Raw genomic sequence first — 25,889 nt, 5'->3', positions numbered from 1 at the left:
AAATGGTGAAACTGGCTCTACTAAAAATACAAAAAATTAGCTGAGCTTGATGGCGCGCCTGTAATCCCAGCTACTCAGGAGGCTGAGTCAGGAGAATCTCTTGAACCCGGAAGGCAGAGGTCGCAGTGAGCCGAGATCACGCCGTGCACTCCAGCCTGGGCAACAGAGTCAGACTCCGTCTCGAAAAAAAGAAAAGAAAAGCATAAATTTAAATACATCTAAATATCTAAGTACATCCTTGTATAAATGCCTTGGGGGAGAGATGGCAGGAATTTTCACATGGTTGTGAAATTAGGGCATTTTAAAGGAACAGTAAAAACACAGGTGTAAGTAGCTTCATCTCATTCGAATTTCTTTATTGGTCACGAAAACCAATCACCGTCAGCGCGGGTAAAGGTCCTGATCTTTTTTTTTTTTTTTTTTTTTTTTCACCCAGGCTGGAGTGCAGTGGCACGACCTCGGCTCACTGCAAGCTCCGCCTCCCGGGTTCACGCCATTCTCCTGCCTCAGCCTCCCGAGCAGCTGGGACTACAGGCGACCGCCACCACCCTGCTTTTTTGTATTTTTAGTAGAGACCGGGCTTCACCGTGTTAACCAAGATGGTCTCGATCTCCTGACCTCCTAATCTGCCTGCCTCGGCCTCCCAAAGTGCTGGGATTACAGGCGTGAGCCACCGCGCCCGGCCAAGGTCCGATTTTTTAATAAACAAGGGAAGGGTGATGAACTGAATTCACATCTTCAGTTTTTTTTTCTCCTGGCAGCAGTGCCCACATTTCACCAGGCGAGGGCAGAAAGGAGAGACCGCCTCGCCGGTCCACATCCAGAAAGGGGCGTTCCCAAGGGCAGAAAGAGGCCGACCCTCCACCTGCACCCGCTCCAGGCCCTGCGCTTGCGTTCAAACCGTGACAAACTGTAGAGTCCTTGAGAGCCCCGGGTTACTCCTACATGGTCATATTCCCGCGCGGGATGCCGAAGTGGGGCAGATGAGGTCCGGAGCTGCTGAGGGATCCCGGGTCCTTCTGTTGGTCTGAGACCCTGGGGCGGGCGGAATCCCGGAGAAAGCCGGAGGGACTCCCCAGGGGAAGCCCGGGAGCTGCGGTTCTCCTCCCTGCCTGTGCAAACAGGAAGGGGCTGGTGATGCTGGCTGCAGGCCTCCCTCCTGGACTGCGACATTGTCACCAAATTCTATAAAGACGTCATGCAGGAAGTGATAACGTGTGCTGCGACGTTCTGGAAGTAACTCGAAGCTAAAAAAGAACAAAAAATCAATGAAAAAATGAAACTAAAGAAACAATGAGATGCTATGTCAATATCCGTAGTTATGGAATGGAAAATAAATCTTACAAAGAGATGCTGGAGTTATCTAAGAAATTTACACCATACTGGCCTGTGTGCATCAGACTTTTCTGGAGGTCATTTATTTTATTCACTTTTTTTTTTCTTATGACCAACCGAACTTTCTAATATTTTGGGCTGGAGTCCCACTAAATGAAATACCCCTTTTGAATGGCACATATGACTTTTAGGGATGAATCTTAGCATTTTTATTTTTTTATTTTTATTTTCAAAACTTCATTGATGTTTTGGAGTTTTGTTTGTTTTTTGTTTTTGTGTTTTTTGGACATGGCCTCACTCTGTCGCCCAGGCTGGAGTGCAGAGGCACGATCTGGGCTCACTGCAACTTCAAACTCCCGGGCTCAGGTGATCCTCCTGCAGCAGGACGAGCCGCAGACAAAACTCAGACCCCGGATTAAAGAAGGGCTTTATTAGGCCGGGAACTTCGGCAGACTTGCAACCGAGGTCCCTGAAAAAGAAATTCTTGGCCCTTTTAAGGGCTTGCAACTCTAAGGGTCTACGTGAAAGGTTAGTGAGAGATCGAGCAAGCGTGGGGAACATGACTGGGGGCTACATGCAACAGCTAACAGAACAGAAAGTTTTGCAATGCTTCCTCATACAATGTCTGGAATTTTTATTTATTTAATTAATTTATTTATTTTTTATTTTTTATTTTTTGAGACGGAGTCTTGCTCTGTCGCCCAGGCTGGAGTGCGGTGGCGCCATCTCGCTCACTGCAAGGTCCGCCTCCTGGGTTTACACCGTTCTCCTGCCTCAGCCTCCTGAGTAGCTGGGACTACAGGCGCCCGCCACCACGCCCGGCAAATTTTTTTGTAGATCAGGTGTTCTCACTATGTTACCCGGGCTGGTTTCGATCTATAGCGATCCTGAGCTCAAGCGATCCTCCTGCCTCGGCCTCCCAAAGTGTTGGAGTTACGGGCGTGAGCCACCGCACCCGGCTAAAAACCTGTTTGTTTGTTTGTTTGTTTAGAGACGGAGTCTTGCCCTGTCGCCCAGGCTGGAATGCAGTGGCGCCATCTCGCTGACTGCATCCTCCGCCTCCCGGTTGCAAGTGATTCTCTTGCCTCAGCCTCCCCAGTAGCTGGGATTACAGGCGTGCGCCACAACACCCAGCTAATTTTTGTATCTTCAGTAGAGACGGGTTTTCACCAAGTTGGCCAGGCTGGTCTCGAACTCCTGACCCCGTGATCCGCCTGCCTTGGCCTCCCAAAGTGCTGGGATTACAGGCGTGAGCCACCGCGCCCGGCAAACTTTTTGTTTAAATCGGAGATTTTATTCTTTCAGCTGTCAGTGGAAGGAGCAGTCACGTGGGGTTAAACAGATGGAAGCCATGAAGTTAGGAGAGTGAGTGAGGTCCCAACCCAGCCACTTGTCACTGTGTGACCTCGGCCTGGTCACTGGGCCCCCGAGCTTCAGTGCGGCAGGGAGGGTCCTGGTGATGGAATAGAAACAGGGTGCGGGGCAGGGGTGATGACTCACGCCTGTAGTCCCAGCACTTTGGGAGGTCGAGACGGGAGGCGGGGAGGAGTTTGAGACCCACCTGGGCAACGTAGCGAGACCCCATCTCTACAAAAAATAAAAATTAGCCCAAGAGTTCAAGGCTGCAGTGAGCTATGATCGCGCACTGCACTCCAACCTGGGCGACAGAGCAAGATCTTGTTTCTTTTTAAAAAGAAAGAAAATAAAGGACGGAAGGATCATGGTGTGGGGAGGACTTCAGCCCCGCGCGGTTGCCCGGCGCGCGGACTCTAGCAGACTAGGGCTCCCCAGCAGCCCGGCCCGCGAGCTGGCACCGCCCGGAATCCCGCTTACGTCCAGTCCGGGGCGGCGCCTGGAGGCGGAGCCGCCCGCTGGGCTAAATGGGGCAGAGGCCGGGAGGGGTGGGGGTTCCCCGCGCCGCAGCCATGGAGCAGCCTCGCGCCGCCGCCCGTCTGCAGATTGTTCTGGGCCACCTCGGCCGCCCCTCGGCCGGGGCTGTCGTATCCTTTGGGCTGCGCGGGGCTCGGGCTGGATCCGGCGCCGGCGCCGCCGCCTGAGTGGTGGCCCCGGTCCGGGTGGAGGCCTCGGGGTCGCACGCTTCGCAGCCCCAGCGCCTCCTCGCTCAGCGCCGGGTCCCCGCCTGGGTCGCGTCTCTTCCCGGAGCCGGGGAGCGGGGAAGAGGCTGCGTCCCCCGAGGACACGCGCGGCCGCCCTGGGGTCGGGGCAATTGCCGCGTTGCCCTGCCCTCCGGGATCCCTGGGGGCCTCTGCTCCTCTCTTTGTGGAGACGTCGTTTCACCGGCGGCGCGTGACCCCCGCAGCTGTCCAGAGACCCAGAGATGTCCAATCAGAGGCGCACGGTGCACAGGCGCGCAGGGCTGCCTGGAACGGGCCCAGGCAGGCAGTGACCGGGCCCTCTCCGGAGGGGAGAGGACGGTGCCCTCCCGGGCAGGAGCTGGCCAGGCAGGCGCTGCCCAGGGCGGCCTCCCTGCTGGACTACGGCATTGCCACTGAGTTATATAAAGACACTATTTGGGGAAGGACAGCGGGTGAGGACTGGCGCGGCGGCACACGCCTTGCCTGTTGTCTCAGCTCTTCTGGGGGCCAAGGCCAGGAATCCAGGGTTGCAGTGAGCCGTGATGGCCAGTGCGTTCCAAAAGAGAGAAACAGAGAGAAAGAAAGGATAACATGTTAATTGATGAGAGTGACATTCCGAAAGTAACCGATTAAGCTGAAGAAACAATGCAATTCTATGTCAACTCTCTGCAGTTACCGGATAGAAAAGAGATCTTTAAAAGGAATTTCTAGGGTTTTGCTTTTTTGGTTTTTTTTTTTTTTTTTTTTTTTGAAACAGGGCCTCACTCTGTCACCCAGGCTGGAGTGCAGTAGTGGTACGATCTCGGCTCACTCCTGGGCTCAAGAGATCCTCCCACTTCAGCCTCCTAAGTAGTTGGGACTACAGGGTTGCGCCACGATGCCAGGCGAATTTATGTTGTTGTTATTATTACTATTATTATGATGATGATTATTATTTTGAGACGGAGTCTTGCTCTGTGGCCAGGCTGGAGTGCAGTGCCGCAATGTCGGCCCACTGCAACCTCCGCCTCCCAGGTTCAAGCCATTCCCCTGCCTCAGCCTCCCAAGTGTAATTTGTATTAGTAGTAGTAGTAGTAGTAGTAGTAGTAGCAGTAGTAGTGTTTTTTTTCTGAGATGGAGTCTCTCTCTGTTGCCCAGCCTGGAGTGCAGTGGCCTGATCTCAGCTCACTGCAATCTCCGCCTCCCAGGTTCAAGCAATTCTCCTGTCTTAGCCTCTCCAGTAGCTGGGATTACAAATGAATGCCACCACGCCTGGCTAATTTTTGTATTTTTAGTAGAGATGGGGTTTCACCATATTGGTCAGGCTGGTCTCGAAATCTCGACCTCAGGTGATCCACCCGCCTCGGCCTTCCAAAGTGCTAGGATTACAAACGTGAGCCACCGCCCCCAGCCTAATTTGTATTTTTAGTAGAGATGGGGTTTCACCATGTTGGCCAGGCTGGTCTCGAACTCCTGAGCTCAAGTGATCCGCCTGCCTCAGCCTCCCAAAGTGCGGGAATTACAGGCATGAGCCACCGCGCCTGGCCTTCTATATTTTACTTTATTTGCCTTAATTCACATCCTAGGTAGCTCATCCCATTTCAGGGACTATTTCCTCTGCCAGTTTCCATCCTCAACAATTCCAGTAAGTAGTTTGAGTTTTAATTTTGAAATATATTATGTATATAAAAGTTTCTTGAGTGGTAATGAAGATATACCACATAATATGTTACCTGATTAGAATTTTATTATACAAATCCGCTGTTTCCAGGACTTATTCTAATTAGTGCACTTGTGGAAAATTTTGAAGACCGATTAATTTTCTGTATGTATTTTAAGATTCAGAAAGAAGGAAAAATACCAGAAAATACATAATCTGACATTTATTTATTTATTTTTAATAGAGATGGGCCCTTCCTATGTTGCCCAGGCTGGTGTTGAACTCCTGGGCTAAAGCAATCCTCCTGCCTTGGCCTCCCAAAGTGCTGGGATTACAGGCCTGAGCCATCACACCAGGCTTATCATCTGACTTTTAAAAATTCAGTTAAACATCACATTTAAATTAACTTGTGGCCGGGCACCGTGGCTCATGCCTGTAATCCCAGCACTTTGGGAGGCCAAGGCAGGTGGATCACTTGAGGTCAGGAGTTCAAGACCAGCCTGGCCAACATCTCTACAAACCCCACCTCTACAAAATGAAAAAATACAAAAATTAGCTGGGCATGGTGGTGTGCACCTATAATCCCAGCTACTCAGGAGGCTGAAGTGGGAGAATCGCTTGAACCTTGGAAGTCAAGGTTGCAGTGAGCTGAGATCACGCCACTGAACTCCAGCCTGGGTGATAGAGCCAGACTCCATCTCAAAAAAAAAAAAAAAAATTAGCTTGTAATTTGGTTATATGGACATAATAGCTAGCATCTTTAGTTTATCTTAAATCACCTTTAAAGGGGAAGATCTTGACCTTCCTAAATATTCTCCTACAACCACAATTCCAATCTTAAGGAATAGGTTGGGTGATTTGAGTTTATGGGTATGCTGTACATTTATTTGGATTTTGTTACTTTACCTTCTTGGAATGCATCAACTGGACAGTTAAAAATATACAATTTATTGAATTTGTTTCCCATCTGAAAAATCATATGTATTCATTACAGAAACATCAGAGAAATAGAAGGAATTTTAAAAAGTCATCCCTAATTCCATTTCTAAAGGCAATCACTGTTAAAAATTGCTTTGGTGTATTTCTTTGCAGGCTTTTCTTTTTTTCATATAGTGTCTTGGTTTTACATAATTGTAATAATATTTTATTATAATAAGCATTGTCCATACTATTTTTTATTTTATTATATTTTATTATATTTTATTTTATTTTGAGACCGAGTCTGGCTCTGTCGCCCAGGCTGGAGTGCAGTGGTGCCATCTTGCTTCACTGCAAGCTCCGCCTCCCGGGTTCACGCCATTCTCCTGCCTCAGCCTCTCCAGTAGCTGGACTACAGGCGCCAGACACCACGCCGGGCTAATTTTTTGCATTTTTAGTAGAGACGGGTTTCACCATGTTAGCCAGGTTGGTCCCGATCTCCTGACCTCGTGATCCGCCCACCTCAGCCTCCCAAAGCTAGGATTACAGGTATGAGCCACCATGCCCGCCGTCCATACTATTATATGGCCTTAATTTTTAATGTCTGAGTCATATTCCACTGAGTGAACATAGCGTCACTAATTTTTCTTCCACTAATGCACTTTTTTTTTTTTTTTTTCTGAGACGGAGCCTTGCTGTGTCACCCAGGCTGGAGTGCACTGGTACAATCCTGGCTCACTGCAATCTCCACCCCTACAGGTTCTAGCGATTCTCCTGCCTCATCCTCCTGAGTAGCTGGGATTACAGGCACGCTAATTTTTGTATTTTTAGTAGAGATGGGGTTTCATCATGTGAGTCAGGCTGGTCTCGAACTCCCGACCTCAGGTGATCCACCTGCCTCAGCCTCCCAAAAAGCTGGGATTACAGGCATGAGCCACTGTGCCCGGCCCACTAATGCACTTGTTTTGGTGACCATAGTTAACATTTTGAACATAAAGCGTAAGTTTTCAAATTATTTCCTTGGTCTTAGAAATGCTGAATTGAAGAGCATGAACGTTTCTTAGGTTCTTGTTTTTGTCTTTGTTTTTGTTTTTTGAGATGGAGTCGGGCTCTGTCGCCCAGGCTGGAGTGCAGTGCCATGATCAGAGCTCACTGCAACCTCCGCCTCCCAAGTTCAAGCGATTTTCCTGCCTCAGCCTCCCGGGTAGCTGGGATTACAGGTGCCCACTACCATGCCTGGCTAAACTTTGTGTTTTCAGTAAACATGGGGTTTCACCATGTTGGTCAGGTTCGTCTCAGACTCCTGACCTCAGGCGATCCACCTGCCTCAGCCTCCCAAAGTGCTGGGATTATAGGCATGAGCCCCCACGCCTAGCCTCAGGTTCTTGATACATATTTTTAGGATGTAATTTAAATTTTTTTTTTTTTTTTTTTTTTTTTTTGAGACAGGGTCTCACTCTGTCACCCATGCTGGAGTGGAGTGGCACGACCAGTATTTTTTTAGAGACAGGGTTTCATCATGTTGCCTGGGCTAGTCTCAAACTCCTGACCTCAAGTGATCCACTTGCCTCGGCCTGCTAAAGTGCTAGTATTAGAGGTGTGAGCCATTGTGCCTAGCCTGTAATTTAAAAATATAACTTATTTTGGGATTCTTTTTCTCCTTTAGGTATACTCTGGATAATAATGTTCTAACCCTGGAACAGAGAAAATTTTATGAAGAAAATGGGTTTCTAGTAATCAAAAATCTTGTACCTGATGCCGATATTCAACGCTTTCGGTACAGTAACACTATTTGTTATTTTACAATAGTATGTATTGTGTGCATGTAATGAGAATACAAGGTGGATTCGCTCCTGGCTTTACAGATGTTTTTTAATGATTTGGTTTGTTGGGAAGTGTTTAGAAGCATGGGCTCTGGTGCCAGACTGGCTTTTTATTTTTTGTAGAGAAAGGGTCTCACTCTGTTGTGTAGGCTGGAGTGCAGTGGTGCGATCATAGCTTACTGCGGCCTCAAGTTCCTGGGCTCAAGCAATCCTCTTGCCTCAGCCTCCTGAGTAGCTGGGACCACAGTTGTGCACCACCATACCCAGCTAATTTTTTATTTCTTTGTTTTTAGAGACAGGGAGTCTCACTATGTTGCCCAGGCTGGTCTTGAACTCCTGGCCTCACCCTCCTGAGTTGCTGGGATTACAGTCGGGAGCCACCATGCCTGGGCTTCAGTCTCAGCTCCACCACTTAATATCATGTGTCCTGGGGCAATTTACTTCACATCCCATGCCTCTGTTTCCTCATCTGTAAAATGGGGATAATAATAGCACTTATGTCCTAGTGTTGTTATTAGGACTAAATATGGTGAAATATATGGAAACCACTTTGAAGAGAGCTGGGCACATGGTAAGTGTTACAGAAATGTTTGCTGTTATTATTATTACAATGTAACCAAATTATAAAAAGACTTCCCTACTGGTATGCTAAATTAGGGAATAATTTAATTCTGGGAATGGATTCTAGCCGGACAGTTTCTCCTCCCTTTCATTGGAATTATTCTACCTCAAGCTGGAGGCCAACTTAGTGCAGAGAAACCACCCCTCAAGTCTGCAACCCTTTCCACAGAGGAGGGCAGGGCAGGTGCTTGGAGCCAGCGGTAACGACATCATTTGCAAATTTAATTTTCTAGGAATGAGTTTGAAAAAATCTGCAGAAAGGAGGTGAAACCATTAGGATTAACAGTAATGAGAGATGTGACCATTTCGAAATCCGAATATGCTCCAAGTGAGAAGATGATCACGAAGGTCCAGGATTTCCAGGAAGATAAGGAGCTCTTCAGATACTGCACTCTCCCCGAGGTCAGAGACCACCCTTGCTTTGCGTCGGCTTAATTGCCAGTGTGTATGTCTGCCTGTAAAACCCGCTGATTTGGCCGGGCGCAGTGGCTCACTCCTGTAATCCGAGCACTGTGGCAGGCTGAGGCAGGTGGATCGCTTGAGCCCAGGAACCACTGCTCTTAGAGCTGGATATGGAAAGGAGTTGAATTGAGTAAAATCAGTGGGTTTTATTTTGTTTTCTTTTCTGGAAACAGAGTCTCGCTCTGTTGCCCACGCTGGAGTGCAGTGGTGTGATCTCGGCTCACTGCAACCTCTGCCTCCCAGGTTCAAGTGATTATCCTGCCTCAGCCTCCCGAGTAGCTAGGTTTACAGGCGCCTGCCACCACACCTGGCTAATTTTTGTATTTTTAGTAGAGAAAGTGTTTCACCATATTGCTCAGGCTGGTCTCGAACTTCTGACCTCGTGATCCACCCACCTCGGCCTCCCAAAGTGCTGGGATTACAGGCATGAGTCACTGCACCTGGCCAATGTCCTACATTTCTGAAGAATGGGACCAGTATCTGGTGGTCTATGCCATGATTTTAGGAGGTATAAATTATTTTAATAGATATTTATTTTTAAAGGTATTGGAAAAAAACTCAACAGTCTACCAAACTCATGATTTCAAAAATGTTGTTAATTAGGACAAGATTAAATAAAAAGGCCAGGCGAAGTGGTACTTTGGGAGGCTGAAACAGGAGAATCACTTGAGGCCAGGAGTTCAAGACCAGTCTGGCAACATAGTGAGACCACTGTCTGTATTGGAAAAAAAAAAAAAAACAAAGATTGAATAAAAGAAGTGAGCTAACTGCCGGGCGCGGTGGCTCATGCCTGTAATCCCAGCACTTTGGGAGGCCAACGTGGGCAGATCACGAGGTCAGAAGTTTGAGACCAGCCTGAGACACATGGTGAAACCCTGTCTCTACTAAAAATACAAAAATTAGCCGGGCGTGGTGGTGGGCGCCTGTAATCCCAGCTACTCAGTAGGCTGAGGCAGGAGAATCGCTTAAACCTGGGAGGCAGAGGTTGCAGTGAGCCGAGATCACGTCATTGCACTCTAGCCTGGGCGACAGAGCGAGACTCCATCTCAAAAAAACAAAAACAAAAACAAAAAACAAAAAACAAGTGAGCTAACTAAGGGTAGGGAAATCATTGGCTAAATAACAGTACAAGTTATGTCAGAAGTTGTGAGGATGGCTCTTGAATGGCTGGCATTCAGAAAATCCCAGCCTAGATGAATGCAAAAAAATACCAGGCTTTATAAAAAGCAAGTGTGTGCCTGACTGCTAGGCTTTTAATAACCTTTCCAGGGTTTCATACTCAAATTGCCAATATTCCTTATACACAAGAGATCAAAAAGTGAGGAAGCAGTAGAAGGTGGCTTATTTTCTGGAGTCTTTTTTTTTTTTTTTGCAGAATCAAAATTTGAATATCATGGGTTGTTTTATTTTCTTCTTCTTCTTTTTTTTTTTTTTTTTTTTGAGACAGAGTCTCACTCTTGTTGCCCAGGCTGGACTGCAGTGGTATGATCTCGGCTCACTGCAACCTCTGCCTCCTGGGTTCAAGTGATTCTCCTGCCTCAGCTTCCCAAGTAGCTGGGATTACAGACGCGTGCCACCATGCCCGGCGAATTTTTGTATTTTTAGTAGAGATATGGTTTTGCCATGTTGGCCAAGCTGGTTTCGAACTCCTGACCTCAGGTGATCCGCCCGCCTCGGCCGCCCAAAGTGCTAGGATTACAGGTGTGCCCTAACGCACCCGACCTCAGTGTTGAGCCCTTTCTGCTTTTCCCCCCTCCGTTGCTGGGTTCTGCACACAAGGTAGCAGCAGCCCAGCTCCCAGGCCCCACGACTAAACCAGCTCTCCCTGTCACGGTTCCCCATGTTAGCCTTTTCTTCATAATGCAGTGTCCCTCGGCCACTCTGACCCATGTCATTACTGGGTTAACATTTTTCATCTAACGCCTGGGACCTGCTTTGCTTGTTCACTCTTGCTTCCCCATTTCCCGTCACCTCCTGGTTCCCAGATCTCAGTAATGAGTTGTCAAGTACCAAGCATCCCCGATTGTCAAATGTCCTCCAAGCCACCGTTCTGCTTTCTTCCGGGCTATTCATGACAGCTGCGAATTGTATGGGACTCTTCATATGCAGAGGCTCCAATGAGGAAGAGGAAACTGCCCTCCCACTGAGCAACCTTCTGTAGCTTGGGTTGACAAGAAAGCTATATTAATATCTCATCGAAACTCCTATGTTTCTTGTAGAAAAAAAATGGTTTCGTTCCCAGCTAGCTCAGAAAAAGCCCATTTCATTCCGTGTTATAGATTTAGAATGATTTCCAATGGCTGGGTTTTTCATGCTTTGTTTGCCATGTTGTGAAATACCGCTTGGTTCTTAAACTATTGCCTTCTTGGTTCTTGTGTGGATAGCTACTGTACTTTGTACCAGTTGTCAATACTTCTGATTTCCCACAAGGTTTGTTTTTGTTTTTGTGTTTTCCTAGATTCTGAAATATGTGGAGTGCTTCACTGGACCTAATATTATGGCCATGCACACAATGTTGATAAACAAACCTCCAGATTCTGGTAATTGTAAGGGAGAAGAAAAAAAAAATGGTTTCATTAAAATGTGTAAGGTTGGCTAGGCGCAGTAACTCATGCCTGTAATCCCAGCATTTTAGGAGACTGAAGGAGGAAGATCTCTGAGGCCAGGAGTTTGAGAGTGGCCTGGGCAACATAGTGAGGCTCTGTCTCTAAAAATAAAATTTAAAAATATCCAGGCATGGTGGTATGCACTTGTAGTCCCTGCTATTGGAAGGCTGAGGTGGGAGGATCACTTGAGCCCAGGAGTTGAAGGCTGCAGTGAACCTATAATGGCATGCTCTGCAGCCTGCGTGACACAGTGAGACCCTATCTCTACATAATAAATAAAATAAAACAAAACAAAATAATAAAATAGCTGATGTCTGACTATAATCATGTGTACAACTGTCAAACTTTGGATGAGGAAGTCTTAAAATAACTTACACTATAACAACAGTGAAATGTGGTAATTATTTCAGATATTAACTGTAGGACTGTTGCTGAATTTTCAGACGACTGGCTCCCCCAAAATGCAGTTTAACTGACATAACTGTTCATATATCAAAGGTTCCTGCCATTCGACGTCTCTAAGCTTGATCAGCTCTTTTTAGCTGTGATAGTGTGGATTCTTGCATTCCTGATAGGAAGACATTATTATTACTAACACAATTAAAATTGTTACTATGAGTCACAAACTATAGTGGTCTTTTTTTTTTTTTTTTTTTTTTTTTGAGACGGAGTTTTGCTCTTGTTGCCCAGGCTGGAGTGCGATAGCGTGATCTTGGCTCACTGCAACCCCCACCTCCCAGGTTCAAACAATTCCTGATTCTCCTGCCTCAGTCTCCCAAGTAACTGGGATTACAGGCATGTGCCACCAAGCCTGGCTAATTTTTGTATTCTTAGTAGAGACAGGGTTTCGCCATGTTGGTCAGGCTGGTCTCGAACTCCTGACTTCAGATGATCCACCTGCCTTGGCCTCCCAAAGTGCTGGGATTACAGGTGTGAGCCACCGCGCCCAGCCTATAGTTGTCTTTAAAATGTCTTGTGCTTGCTAAAATGTAGAATCTAAGACCTCATTGGCAGACAGACTGATTGAGAAATATAACCCAGGTTTCTGTATTTTAATAACCTTCCTCAAGCTGGGCGTGGATGTGCACCTGTGGTCCCAACTATTCAGGAGGCTGCGGGGGGAGGATCGCTTGAGCCCAGGAGTTCAAGTCCAGAGATTGTAGTGCAGATCACTTGGACTACGCTGGGAAATTCCTCTATGCCTGCAGCAAAAATCAGCCATGAGAGAGTCCCCTATCCTTTCTGCCTTTTCTTCCTTCTGATCTGCAGGAGGGGTTTATGTGATAGAAGGCAGCTTAGCATTACCAGGTCTCTCCCTCCCTGAGGAGAGCAGGTGTTCGGGAGCCACACTCAGGGAGCAAACCAGGGGAAAATGTCAGTGTGGTCATGGGCACTCCGAGTGGACACAGCACGGAATGACTATAGTTGTGGGGGGTGAGGACCTCTTAGATAACTTTTTTTATTTTTATTTTTTTTGAAATGGAGTCTTGCTCTGTTGCCCAGGCTGGAGTGCAGTGGCTCAATCTTGGCTTACTGCAACCTCTGCCTCTGGGGTTTGAGTGATTCTCCTGCCTCATCCTCTTGAATAGCTGGGATTACAGGTGCCCACCACCACACCCAGCTAAATTTTTTTTTTTTTTTTTGGTATTTTTAGTAGAGACAGGGTTTCACCATGTTGGTCAGGCTGGTCTCGAACTCCTGACCTCAGGCAATCTACCCGGCTCAGCCTCCCAAAGTGCTGGGATTACCGGCGTGAGCCACCGTGCCCGTCCTGTTTTGTGTGATTTTTTTTCTTTTTCTTTTTTTTTTTTTGAGACGGAGTCTCACTCTGTTGCCCAGGCTGGAGTGCAGTGGCGCGATCTTGACTCACTGCAACCTGCTGCCTCCTGGGTTCAAGCGATTCTCCTGCCTCAGCCCTCAGCCTTCCAAGTAGCTGGGAGTACTGGCGTGCACCACCATGCCCAGTTAATTTTTCTATTTTTGTAGAGACGAGGTTTCATCATGTTGGCCAGGCTGGTCTCAAATTCCTGACCTCAAGAGAGCTGCCTGCCTCAGCCTCCCAAGGTGCTGGGATTACAGGTGTGAGCCACTACACGTAGCTTAGAACTTTTTTTGACATCAGCCACTTCGAAGGGGATTTCAGACTTGACTCCATATCACTCTCTTCAATGTAATTAATGCAACTGGTTTTTGAACATGCATTACTGCACGCTAGGTACTGTGCCCAATCCAGGGTCACAAAAGAATAAAGCACAAGGCCGGGCGCGGTGGCTCACGCCTGGAATCCCAGCACTTTGGGAGGCCGAGGTGGGCGGATCACGAGGTCAGGAGATCAAGACCATCCTGGCTAACACAGTGAAACCCCGTCTCTACTAAAAATACAAAAAATTAGCCGGGCGTGGTGGCGGGCGCCTGTAGTCCCAGCTACTCGGGAGACTGAGGCAGGAGAATGGCGTGAACCCGGGAGGCGGAGCTTGCAGTGAGTCGAGATCACGCCACTGCACTCCAGCCTGGGCAAGAGAACAAGACTCCGTCTCAAAAAACAATAACAACAAAGAATAAAGCACAACAGAGATGATGATGTTATACCGCTTGCTGGAAAATAGTGTGCATAAGTACTCAGCTACCAGCAACCCGGAAGAAGGGAGTGCAGGATTTGAAGATGTGGAGCCAGTGTGTTGATTTCCAATTTGGTGTTTATCTCTCCGGGGCTGATTTTCTGTAGCATTATTTCATTTGTTTGGTTCTTCTGGGGACAGGTCATTGTTTTTTCAGGCAAAGGATAAGAATTCTGAGACCAGCTTTTTTTTTTTTTTTTTTTTTTTTTGGTGGGGGTGGGGGACAGGGACTCGCTCTCTGTCACCCAGGCTGTAATGCAGCAGTGCAATCACAGCTCACTGCAGCCTCGACCTCCAGGCTCAGGTGATCCTCCCACCTCAGCCTCCCAAGTAGCTGTGACTACAGGTGCATGCCACCACACCCGGCTAGTTGTTTTTGTTTTGTTTTGTTTTGTTTTGTTGTTTTGTTTTCTGTAGAAACGGAGTCTCACTGTGTTTCCCGGGATGGTTTTGAACTCCCAGGCTCAAGCCATCCATCTGCCTCAGCCTCCCACTTTGGGATATATTTTTATATCCCAAAGTGCTGGGGTTACAGGCGTGAGCCACTGCACTCGGCCTCGAGCATCCTTTAGTAGCAGCTTTTCTTTTCAGGCAAGAAGACGTCCCGTCATCCCCTGCACCAGGACCTGCACTATTTCCCCTTCAGGCCCAGCGATCTCATCGTTTGCGCCTGGACGGCGATGGAGCACATCAACCGGAACAATGGCTGTCTCGTTGTGCTCCCAGGCACACACAAGGGCTCCCTGAAGCCCCACGATTACCCCAAGTGGGAGGTAGGTCTGCCCGGCGGCTGAGTCTTGATCCGAATCTCCTTCGCAGTTTCTATTTCACAGCAGTACCTATAAAGAGCTTACAAATGAGGTGGCATTTCCTTTCTGAGCAAAACATTGTCCTAAGATTTGCAGTGAGGATCAGAGAAAGTTCAAGGATGTCAGAGAAAACATTCATCACACCTATTTTCAACACTTTTTTTGTTGTTTGTTTTTGAGACAGGGTCTTGCTCAACTCACTGCAACCTCCAACTCCCAGGTTCAAGCCATCCTCCCGCCTCAGTCGCCCTAGTAGCTGGGACTACGGGTGTGCACCACCACGCCCGGCTAATTTTTGTGGTTTTAGTAAAGACAGGGTTTTGCCATGTTGGCCAGGGTGGTCTTGAACTCCTGACCTCAGGTGATCTGTTCACCTCGGCCTCCTTAAGTGCTGGGATTAAAGGCATGAGCCACTGTACCTGCCCTTAACACGTGTTTGAAAGCCAGCCAAGGTGGGGACCTTGGGTAGGTACTGTATAGGATCCGAGATTGTAAGTCCTAGCTGCAGAGGTAAGACATAAACCCTTCGACCCCAGATGTGTGTGGTAGACACCAAGTCAGTCTTACTCACTAACTGATGGCTCTCAGAGTAAGGAAGGAGAGATTGTCTCCTTGCAACTGCAGAGACCAGCAAAGGATCTGGGGAGGCTGGTGTCTGACCTGAGCCTTGCAGGACAGTGTACAATGTCCCATAGGGAAGAGTCGATATAGGAAGGCACAAGGTCAAGGGCAAGCCTGAACTTGACCAAAGAACAGGAAAGACCCAGGGAGCTTGCAGTCTAGATGGGCTGGGCGCTGGGGGTGTATTTTGGGGAGCAGCAGAGGAGGTGAGCCCAAAAAGGTACATTAGGACCGGACTAGAAAAGACTGTTATACTAACAAGTCTGCAGTTTATTTGGGGGAAGAATGGGAACTTTTTAGTTCAAACTTTTTAGGAAGATCGAAGACCCTTTTTGTTTTTTTGTTGTGTTTTGTTTTGTTTTGTTTTTGAGGAGTCTCACTCTGTCACCAGGCTGGAGTGCAATGGCACGTTCTCGGCTCACTGCAACCTCTGCCTCCTGGGTTCAGGTGATTCTCCTGCCTCAGACTCCCGAGTAGCTGGGATTATAGGCACGCACCACCACACCCAGCTAATTTTTGTATTTTTAGTAGAGACGGGATTTCACTATGTTGGCCAGGATGGTCCTGATCTCTTGAACTCGTGATCCGCCCACCTCTGCCTCCCAAAGTGCTAGGATTACAGGCGTGAGCCACCACACCTGGCTGAAGAGCTTTTAATTAAAAAACAAACAATTAAAACAAACAAATAAACAGTTTTATTGAGGTATAATTGTCATGTAAATTGTACATATTTTGCATGTATAATTTGATCATTTTCCACACACACATACCTGTGAAATCATCACCACAATCAAGATACTCCATCCTTCTCCCTGCTCTTGGCAACCACTGAGCTGCTTTCTGTTACTGCAGGTTAGTTTGCATTTTCTAAAATGTCATAGACATGTAATCACATAGTATAGATTTTTTTGTCCCGTTCTGGCTTCCTTCACTCAGCGTAGTGATTTTGAGGTTCATTGATGCTGTTGTGTATGATAGTAGTTTTTTGTTGTTTTTTTTTTTTTTTTTTGAGACAGAGTCTCACTCTGTCACCAGGCTGGAGTGCAGTGGCACGATCTTGGCTCACTGCAACCTCCGACTCCCTTGGTCCAGCAATTTTCCTGCCTCAGCCTCCCGAGTAGCTGGGACTACAGGCACAAGCCACCATGCTCAGCTAATTTTTATATTTTTTAGTAGAGACGAGTTTTCACTATGTTGGCCAGGATGGTCTCGATCTCCTGACTTCGTGATCTGCCTGCCTCGGCCTCCCAAAGTGCTGGGCTCACCGCGCCCGGCCAACAGTAGTGCTTTCCCTTCCCTTGCTGAGTGGTATTCCATTGCATGGCTGCACCGTGAACCATGGTTTGTTCATCCATTCAGCTGCTGATGCTTGGAAATGTTAAATGCATTTGAGCTCATGAGTGATGGGATCAAATCGGCTCTTCAAGGACAGTAATGTCACGTTCTGGTGCAGGACGCGTTGGAGGTATAGGCGTCTAGAAGCAAAGAAACCAGAGAGATGACTATTAACGCGTTAGGTCTAAGGTGAAAAGACCCTGTGGGAGCCAAAGTGGGAGGATCGCTTGAGCCCAGGAGTTCAGGACCAGCCTGGGCAACACGGTGAGGTCTCATTTCTAATAATAATAATAATAATAATAATAATAATAATTAGCTGGGCATGGTGGCGCATGCATGTAGTCCCAGCTATTCCAGAGGCTGAGGCAGGAGGATTACTTGAGCCCAGGAGTTCGAGGCTGCAGTGGGCTATGCTGGTGCCACTGCACTCCAGCCTGGGTGACAGAGCAAGTTCTTGTATCAAAAGAAAAAGAAAAGATCCTGGGCTGGGCGCAGTGGCTCATGCCTGTAATCCTAGCACTTAGGGAGGCCGAGGTGGGCGGATCACCTGAGGTCGGGAGTTCGAGACCAGCCTGACCAACATGGAGCAACCCTGTCTCTACTAAAAATACAAAATCAGCCTGGTGTGGTGGCATGCGCCTGTAGTCCCAGCTACTCGGGAGGCTGAGGCAGGAGAATAGCTTGAACCCGGGAGGTGGAGTTTGCAGTGAGCTGAGATCGCGCCACTGCATTCCAGCCTGGGCGACAAAGCAAGACTCCATCTCAAAAAAAAAAAAGAAAAGAAAAGATCCTGGAATCCCATGATGCTGCGAATGGAAAGAGCACCCCCCCCCCAATTGTTAAAGCAGGGAGAATGAGTTGTAGTTCGATAGGAAATGAGGAACATGGTTTTAGGAACTCCTAACTCGTCTGGACACAGTGGCTCACGCCTGTAATCTTAGCACTTTGGGAGGCCGTGGCGGGTGGATCACTTGAGGTCAGGAGTTTGAGACCAGCATGGCCAACATAGTGAAGCCCTATTTCTACTAAAAATACAAAAATTAGCCAGGCATGGTGGTGTGTGCCTGTAGTCCCAGCTATTCGGGAGGCTGAGGTAGGAGAATTGCCTGAACCTGGGAGATGGAGGTTGCAGTGAGCTGAGATCGCACCACTGCACTCCAGCCTGGGTGACAGAGTAAGACTCCATCTCAGTAATAACAATAATAATAATAATAGAACGTCTCAGATTTCTTGCACCAATGATTAGTGTCAAATGAAAATATGTGAGTGTCTGGATCCTGATATAAAACCATTTAATGTGAAACTCATCAGTGAAGCCAAGGTTTAAAGTTTGGTGCATGCAACTGCAGTGGGCTTTGGCTGACAGAAGGCAAAGGGAAAAGTTTGCAGGGCTTCCAGAGCGTGTGGAGTCTCAGATACCCTGCTCAGATGCAGAGTGGGAGGTATGATTAGCTTAGTGTGGGTCGCACATTCACCCTGGCCAGGAGAGAAGGGCTCTGGGTCAGAGTCTCAGCACTGTCTAAGAGGGATGTCGTCATTCCCAGAAGGAACTGGGGATGCTCTTAGGAAGAGGAATGGGCTGCTTCCCTTACCCTGACTCCTAAGGTGCTTCTCATGTCAATTTCTTTAATAAAGACATAACCGCATTACCTAAAGTAGTAACTAATTTGGGAAATAGTTACAAACAAACACAGTGTTTTAATTTACTATTCTTTCATTATTCTGGATGTAACATAAGTGCCTTTGAGCTCAGAAAAATTAAGCATTTTCTCCCCCCTATTTTGGGGAAATAGCTTCTCAGAGACACTCCTGAGTAAGAGATGAAGGATTTATTTAAAGTTCTGGGAGAGGAGGAGAACACACTGGGAACACTCACAGTTTCAGGCTGGAAATGCCCAAGAGATAGGTGGTTGCCTGCATTAACCACAAAAGGCAAAGCTAAGCTAGATCTTCATGTATAATGCAGTCATGAAGGGCAGGTGGAAATTCCACACTGTTCATTTGCTCCAAAAAATCAGTGATTTTAATATCAACATGTGACTTCTTTTTTTTTATTACCATTATTTTTCGAGACAGAGTCTTGCTCTGTTGTCCAGGCTGGAGGGCAGTGGTGTGATCATGGCTCACTGGAACCTCCCCCTCCCGGCTCAATCGATCCTCCCACCTCAGCCTCCTGAGTAGCTGGGACCACAGGCTGGCACCACCACGCCCAGCTAATTTTTGCAGTTTTTGTAGAGATGGGGTTTTGCCATGTTGCCCAGGCTGATCTCAAACTCCTGAGCATAAGCAATTCTCCCAACTTGGCCTCCCAAAGAGATGGGATTACAGGCATGAACCACCATGCCTGGCCAACATGTGACTCTTAAAAACCAGATATCTGAGAGGCTTTTGTATACTGAAAAAAATGTAAGCATTTAATTTAGACACTTATTTCTCTTGGGAGAAAGAAATGCTTTCTTTCCCTGATGTTTGCTTTCCCTGATGAACCACTGACAATGTTTTTAATTATGGTACTCCCTCAAATGTAGACTTCACTTGCCTCTTGTTCTAGGGGGGAGTTAACAAAATGTTCCACGGGATCCAGGACTACGAGGAAAACAAGGCCCGGGTGCACCTGGTGATGGAGAAGGGCGACACTGTTTTCTTCCATCCTTTGCTCATCCACGGATCTGGTCAGAACAAAACCCAGGGATTCCGGAAGGTAAGCATTCACATTGCTGCACCTGCTGCAGAAGTGTGGGTTAGAAACAAAAATTGTATTCAATTCATTGAATTCAAATTAATTGAATAAAATTTTAATTTAATTGCATTAACATTTTAAAGATTTGTGGCTTTTAACCAACCTGGACTTTAGTCCAGTTTATTTACCAGGAAATATATTTGCTTACCTTGGGCTTTCTGTGCTCTTATCAGTAAGAAGCCAGGTGACCTCAGGATCCTAACCTTGTCAATATTGATTATGGGCCGGGCGCGGTGGTTCATGCCTGTAATCCCAGCACTTTGGGAGGCCAAGGCGGGTGGATCACGAGGTCAGGAGATCGAGACTATCCTGGCTAACACAGTGAAACCCCATCTCTACTAAAAATACAAAAAATTAGCTGGGCGAGGTGGCGGGCGCCTGTAGTCCCAGCTACTCGGGAGGCTGAGGCAGGAGAATGGCGTGAACCCCAGGGGGCGGAGTCTGCAGTGAGCCGAGATCGCGCCACTGCACTCCAGCCTGGGCGACAGCGAGACTCCGTCTCAAAAAAAAAAAAAAAAAAAAAAAAAAAATTGATTATGAAAGCCAGGTGCAGTGGCTTATGCCTGTAATTCCAGCACTTCCAGAGGCTGAGGCGGGAGGATCACTTGGGACCAAGAGCTCTAGACCAGTCTGGGCAACATGGCGAGACCCCACCTCTACTAAAAAAAAAAAAAAAATCACTGTTGTCTCCTGAGGCCATGGGTTAGGGGCCAAATTTCATCTTCCATTCATTCATATTTCCACCAGCCTCATCAGGGTCAGGATTAGGGTGGGACAAGTTGGGGCACTCTCTCCAGGGGTAAAATGTAAGGGGATGCCAAAAAAAGACTCTGCAATCGAGTTTAGTAACATTTTAATGCGAAATTTAAAAAAATCAAAATTAATGCAAAATACCCAATGTATTGGCTGCGCACAATGCCAAAAGTTTAAATAAAAGACACCATTGGACCCCACACTAGCACAACCTTCAGAGCTGTGCAAGTAGCGAGGTGCAGGCACAACAACACAAATCATGTTGTGGGTTTTAATATATAGACTTGGCAATTTTCCTTTTTTTTTTTTTTTTTTTGAGGTGGAGTCTCACTCTGTTGCCCAGGCTGGATTGCAGTGATGCGATCTCAGCTGACTGCCACCTTGGCCTCCCAGCTTCAAGCAATTCTCCTGCCTCAGCCTCGTGAGTAGCTGAGACTACAGGCACACGCCACTACGCCCAGCTAATTTTTGTATTTTTTAGTAGAGATAGGGTTTCACCAGGTTGGCCAATCTGGTCTCGAACTCCTGGCCTTGAGTGATCGTCTCACCTTGGCCTCCCAAAATGCTAGGATGACAGATGTGAGCCATCTCGCCTGGCCCAATGTTTTTTAATGCTTTTATTTTAAAAAATTTTATTATTTGTTTATATATTTATTTGAGACAGCATCTTGCTCTTTTGCCCAGGCTGGAGTGCAGTGGTGCAGTCATAGCTCACTGCGTCTTGGAACACTGAGGCTCAAGCCATCCTCCCACCTCAACCTCTCAAGTAGCTGGGACTACAGGCATGCACGACCACACCTGGCTAATTTTACTTTTTCATTTTTTGTACAGACATGGTCTTGCTATGTTGCCCAGGCGAGTCTTGAACTCCTGGCCTCAAGTGATCCTCCTGCCTTGGCCTCCCAGAGTACTGGAATTACAGGCATGAGCCACCGTGCCCAGGCTTAATGACTTTAATGTTCTGGAAAAATATTACTATAATTTCATAAAGATACAGATATAGGGGTGCGTGTTTTCCCTTTGCCTTGGGCTCTGTTACAGTGCCGTATGGCACCAGGGCTTACAGAGGCAATGGAGTTTGTGACTCCACTCCCTAGAAATTTGTTGTTTGGGGCAAAGTAGAAAGTCTTTCTGACAAGTGTGATCACTTGTGACAAAAAAGGTAAGTTTTAACGATTGCCTTGCAGCTTAGATCTGTTTATAACTTTTTCTAAAATAGGGAGAACCAAGTAATTTCATCCTTACCCTCAGAAGGAAGCAAGAGGGGTAATATATGTCACTGGTATTGGCTTTTAAATGTCCTTTTGATTTGAGAGAAGGTGTCTGCATTATTTTCTTTCTCAAGGTATTTTTAGTTCTTTTCATAATCTATTGCCACTGAAATAACAATTCATCCCAAATTGGACCAGGTAACTAACTTATGAGATAAACTGCCGTGGAATGCAGTCCTTCTTAAGACTTTGGGATATTCATTCATTAGGAAAATAAAATGCTAAAAAAAAAAAAAAAACTAAATACCTCTTACTGACGTAATTCCATTCCCTCTCCCATATATACCTTTCAAAAATACATGTCACATCTGGTTAACGATCTTTTGAAATTTCTCAATTAACTTCTAGCTGGAAACAAAAACAGGCTTAGTTACAAAGAGATTGACACGGGATGCAATGGACCTGACTTTCCACTTAGAAATCAAATACTGAGTGAAATAAACGACTTTCTAAAAGAAAGACTCCCTGCTTGGTCGCTGGTATTCATGGGATGTTTTTCTCCAATATCAATTTGTTCACTTTGCACAGGCAATTTCCTGCCATTTCGCCAGTGCCGATTGCCACTACATTGACGTGAAGGGCACCAGTCAAGAAAACATCGAGAAGGAAGTTGTAGGAATAGCACATAAATTCTTTGGAGCTGAAAATAGCGTGGACTTGAAGGTATGTTTGTATACGATAGCAAGGTAAAAATCTCAGGTTTTTCTTTTCTTCAGATGCTTCATAATTCTCATACCTAGTTTATTTGACAGTATATAGTGCTTGGGTTTAGATTCATTTTAGGGACATCACTGAGCCCCCACCAAAAATGACAATGGAATTTCCATTTACACTTGTGCCCCCGTGCAGGAGGCTTGAGAACTTCCTGCTGCTTCTTTATGTCTTGGGGCTGTCCAGAGGTGTGCAAGCCGTCCTGTTTCACACAGGACAGTAAAGGAAAACAAAACTACAGATTGAGATGAGAGAAAATCAAAGACAAAACCTTGCCTTCTGGCTGGGCATGGTGGCTCATGCCTGTAATCCCAACACTTTGGGAAGCCAAAGCAGGAGAATCACTTGAGCTCAGGAGTTGGAGACCAGCCTGAGAAACACAGTGAGACTCCATCTCTACTAAAAAAGAAATAAAAATAAAAATTAGTCAGGTTGGGTGGAGCATAGCTGTAGTCCCAGCTACTCGAAGGCTGAGTTGAAAGGCTCACTTGGAGCTTGAGGTCAAGGCTGCAGTGAGCTGATTGCACTACTGCACTCCAGCCTGGGTGACAGAGTGAGACCATGTGTCAAAAAAAAAAGCCTTCTGAAGGGATAGAAGGAAAGTTATAGGTTTGAGATCCAATCATAGGCCATGTTTATTAATATAGAATAGAGTATTTATGGCTGGGCGAGGTGGCTCACGCCTGTAATCCCAGCACTTTGGGAGGCCAAAGCAGGCAGATCACAAGGTCAGGAGATCGAGACCTTCCTGGCCAACATGGTGAAACCCCGTCTCTACTAAAAATACAAAAATTAGCTGGGTCTGGTGGCACATGCCTGTAGTCCCAGCTACTCGGGAGGCCGAGGCAGGAGAATGGCGTGAACCCAGGAGGCGGAGCTTGCAGTGAGCCGAGATCAAGCCACTGCACTCCAGCCTGGGCAACAGAGCGAGACTCTGTCTCAACAACAACAAAAGGAATTTTGCTTCTCCCTTTAGAACCTGGAAATGTGTCGCATCTCTGAAAATGCTCTGATTTTGCATTTGCAGGTCCTAGAAATTCTTGTCCTTCCTCACTTTTTGTTCAGTACCTAAAATGCCTATACATTTTGTCAACTGGAGCTTTGAGCTAACATCCTAAATTTTAAGGGAGAACAAATATATGTACATTATGTTTGAGGTTTGTCAAGGTTGTGCTAAATGAATACCTCCCACGTTTAGTTTAATTACTCTGTAAGTTATATTTAGAATAACAATATTAACTCTGCTACATAGTTCTCTGTAAAGTACAAAAGCACATTCATATTCATTTTCTTATTTTCTTCACCAAAACCCAGTGGGGCAGTATAAACTCCATGCTGTCAATGACAAGAAAACAAATCCCAGAGGCTGATCTAAGCTAGCTAAGCGACAAAGCTTGATTTCAGAGTCAGGTCAAATCTGAAAATTATTCTTTCCACCATACCTTGCTGTTTGCTCAAAAATAAACAAGAAACAAGAAATAAGAACATCTAAATTATTTTATTAAGGGCAGAGGGGGAAGAAACCCACCAAACAAAGCAGTAATCCTTGATACCATGTTCACTATTATCATCTCATCAAGAGTAGAACACTCAAAAAGGCTCAGACAAGTAACATAAGAGTCATCAGGCCAGGTGCAGTGGCTCACTCCTGTAATCCCAGCACTTTGGGTGTTTGAGGTGGGTGGATCACCTGAGGTCAGGAGTTTGAGACCAGCCTTACCAACATGGTGAAACCCTGTCTCTACTAAAAATATAAAATTAGCCGGGTGTGGTGGCACATGCCTCTTAATCCTAGCTACTTGGGAGGCTGAGGCGGGAGAATCATTTGAACCCAGGAGGCAGAGGTTGCAATGAGCCAAGATGGTACCATTTGCACTCCAGCCTGGGCAACAAGAGCAAAATTCTGTCTCAAAAAAAAAAATTATGCAGAAAAACGGCAGTGAACTGTTTGTTCTGTAACCTGACATGACATTGACCCAGTTATGTTAGCTGGCACCAACAAATATCCTGAATAAAACAGAACTGACAGCAGCTGGGGGACCCACTGACTTAATTTAGTTAACACTGTTTTAGAAGTCGGTTAAGTAGACCAGGAGTGGTGGCTCATACCTGTAATCCCAGCACTTGGGAGGCTTTGCGAGGCCAAGGCGGACAGATCACTTGAGGCCAGGAGTTTGAGATCAGTCTGGCCAATGTAGCGAAACCCTGTCTCTACTAAAAATACAAAGAGTTAGCTGGGCGTGGTGGTGCACACCTGTAATCCCAGCTACTCGGGAGGCTGAGGCAGGAGAGTCACTTGAACCCGGGAGGCAGAGGTTGCAGTGAGCCGCTGCACTCCAGCCTGGGCAGTGGGGTGAGACTGTGTCCCCAAAAAATTTTTAAAAAAGAGTTGAGTAAGTAGCTTAAGTTGAGTTGTTTTGTTTACTAATCAATATAACTTACAGGGATTATTTTCCCTATGTAACCTTTCATAGAAGCTAGAAATCAATTTTGTGTTATGGTGAAATTGAAGGTAAATGGAGGGCAGATTGAAGTGTTCCATAAACTCACTCTGTTTGATATTATTTCCAGGATATTTGGATGTTTCGAGCTCGACTTGTGAAAGGAGAAAGAACCAATCTTTGAAATAGCCATCTGCTGTAACTCTTTCAACAGAAAACCAAAACCAAACAAAATGTCTAAGGAAAATGTTTTCTTAATGAGATGATGTAACCTTTTCTATCACTTGTTAAAAGCAGAAAACATGTATCAGGTACTTAATTGCATAGTGTTAGTTTTGCAGCACAATGGTGTTGCTTTAATGGAAAAAAAAACAGTAAAAGTGAAATATTACTGTTTTAAGGAAAACTAATTTAGGGTGGCAGCCAATAAAGGTGGTTGGTGTCTAATTTAAGTGTTAAATCAATTTCTTTCATTCAGTTAGCTCTTTACCCAAGAAGAAGTGAATGATTTGGAGCTTAGGGTATGTTTTGTATCCCCTTTCTGATAAACCCATTCCCTACCAATTTTATGTCATAAGAGATTTTTTTCCCCCCAAATCTGGAACAATGTATAATACATTCACATTTAGTCAAGGGCATAGGAAGGGTGTCATGGAGTCCAAATAAAGTGGATATTCCTGCTCGGACAAGGGCTTTCTCCTGTGATTTCTTCAACCCAACCATTCCCTTAAGAAGAAGACTTGTTCTTTCCAGTCCTTTCCTCTGTTCCTGAAGAATGAAGACAAGGGCCAGGTGCAGTGGCTCACGCCTGTAATCCTAGCACTTCGGGAGGCCGAGGTGGGTGGATCACCTGAGGTCAGGAGTTCAAGACCAGCCTGGCCAACATGGCAAAACCCCATCTCTACCAAAAATACAAAAAAAAAAAAAAAAAAAAATGCCGAGCATGGTGGCATGCACCTGTAATCCCAGCTACTCAGGAGGCTGAGGCAGAAGAATTACTTGAACCTGGGAGGCAGAGGTTGCAGTGAGCTGAGATCACACCACTGCACTCCAGCTTGGGTGACAGAGCAAGACCCTGTCTCAAAAAAAA

General features: G+C 46.4%; 1 protein-coding gene and 1 long non-coding RNA gene across 4 annotated transcripts; one reads left to right on the top strand and one right to left on the bottom strand.

Moving 5' to 3' along the window:
- Nucleotides 1–341: 341 nt before the first annotated feature.
- On the bottom strand, nt 342–3,170 carry LOC129393182 (uncharacterized). The gene is made up of 2 exons (XR_010113157.1): nt 2,897–3,170; nt 342–1,247 (listed from the first exon to the last, which is right to left on the bottom strand). It is a non-coding gene; the product is annotated as an uncharacterized LOC129393182 (long non-coding RNA).
- Nucleotides 1,845–25,485, top strand: PHYH (phytanoyl-CoA 2-hydroxylase). 3 transcript variants are annotated; one of them, XM_003806764.6, is made up of 9 exons: nt 3,199–3,335; nt 4,997–5,055; nt 7,655–7,765; nt 8,666–8,834; nt 11,353–11,434; nt 14,710–14,891; nt 19,435–19,584; nt 22,176–22,310; nt 24,930–25,485. In XM_003806764.6, exons 1-9 carry the CDS (start codon nt 3,216–3,218, stop codon nt 24,981–24,983), a joined length of 1,062 nt encoding a protein of 353 aa, XP_003806812.2. In that variant the 5' UTR covers nt 3,199–3,215; the 3' UTR covers nt 24,984–25,485. The 3 variants fall into 3 exon arrangements, with proteins under 3 accessions (XP_063463332.1, XP_003806812.2, XP_024786252.1); XM_063607262.1 differs by lacking the exons at nt 3,199–3,335; nt 4,997–5,055 and adding an exon at nt 1,845–1,863; XM_024930484.4 differs by lacking the exons at nt 3,199–3,335; nt 4,997–5,055 and adding an exon at nt 3,503–3,883.
- The last annotated feature ends 404 nt before the right edge of the window (nt 25,486–25,889 follow it).

This window comes from Pan paniscus, chromosome 8 (assembly GCF_029289425.2).
Source record: "Pan paniscus chromosome 8, NHGRI_mPanPan1-v2.0_pri, whole genome shotgun sequence".
NCBI classification, from domain to species: domain Eukaryota; kingdom Metazoa; phylum Chordata; class Mammalia; order Primates; family Hominidae; genus Pan; species Pan paniscus.
This window is presented reverse-complemented; position numbering and strand designations above follow the sequence as displayed.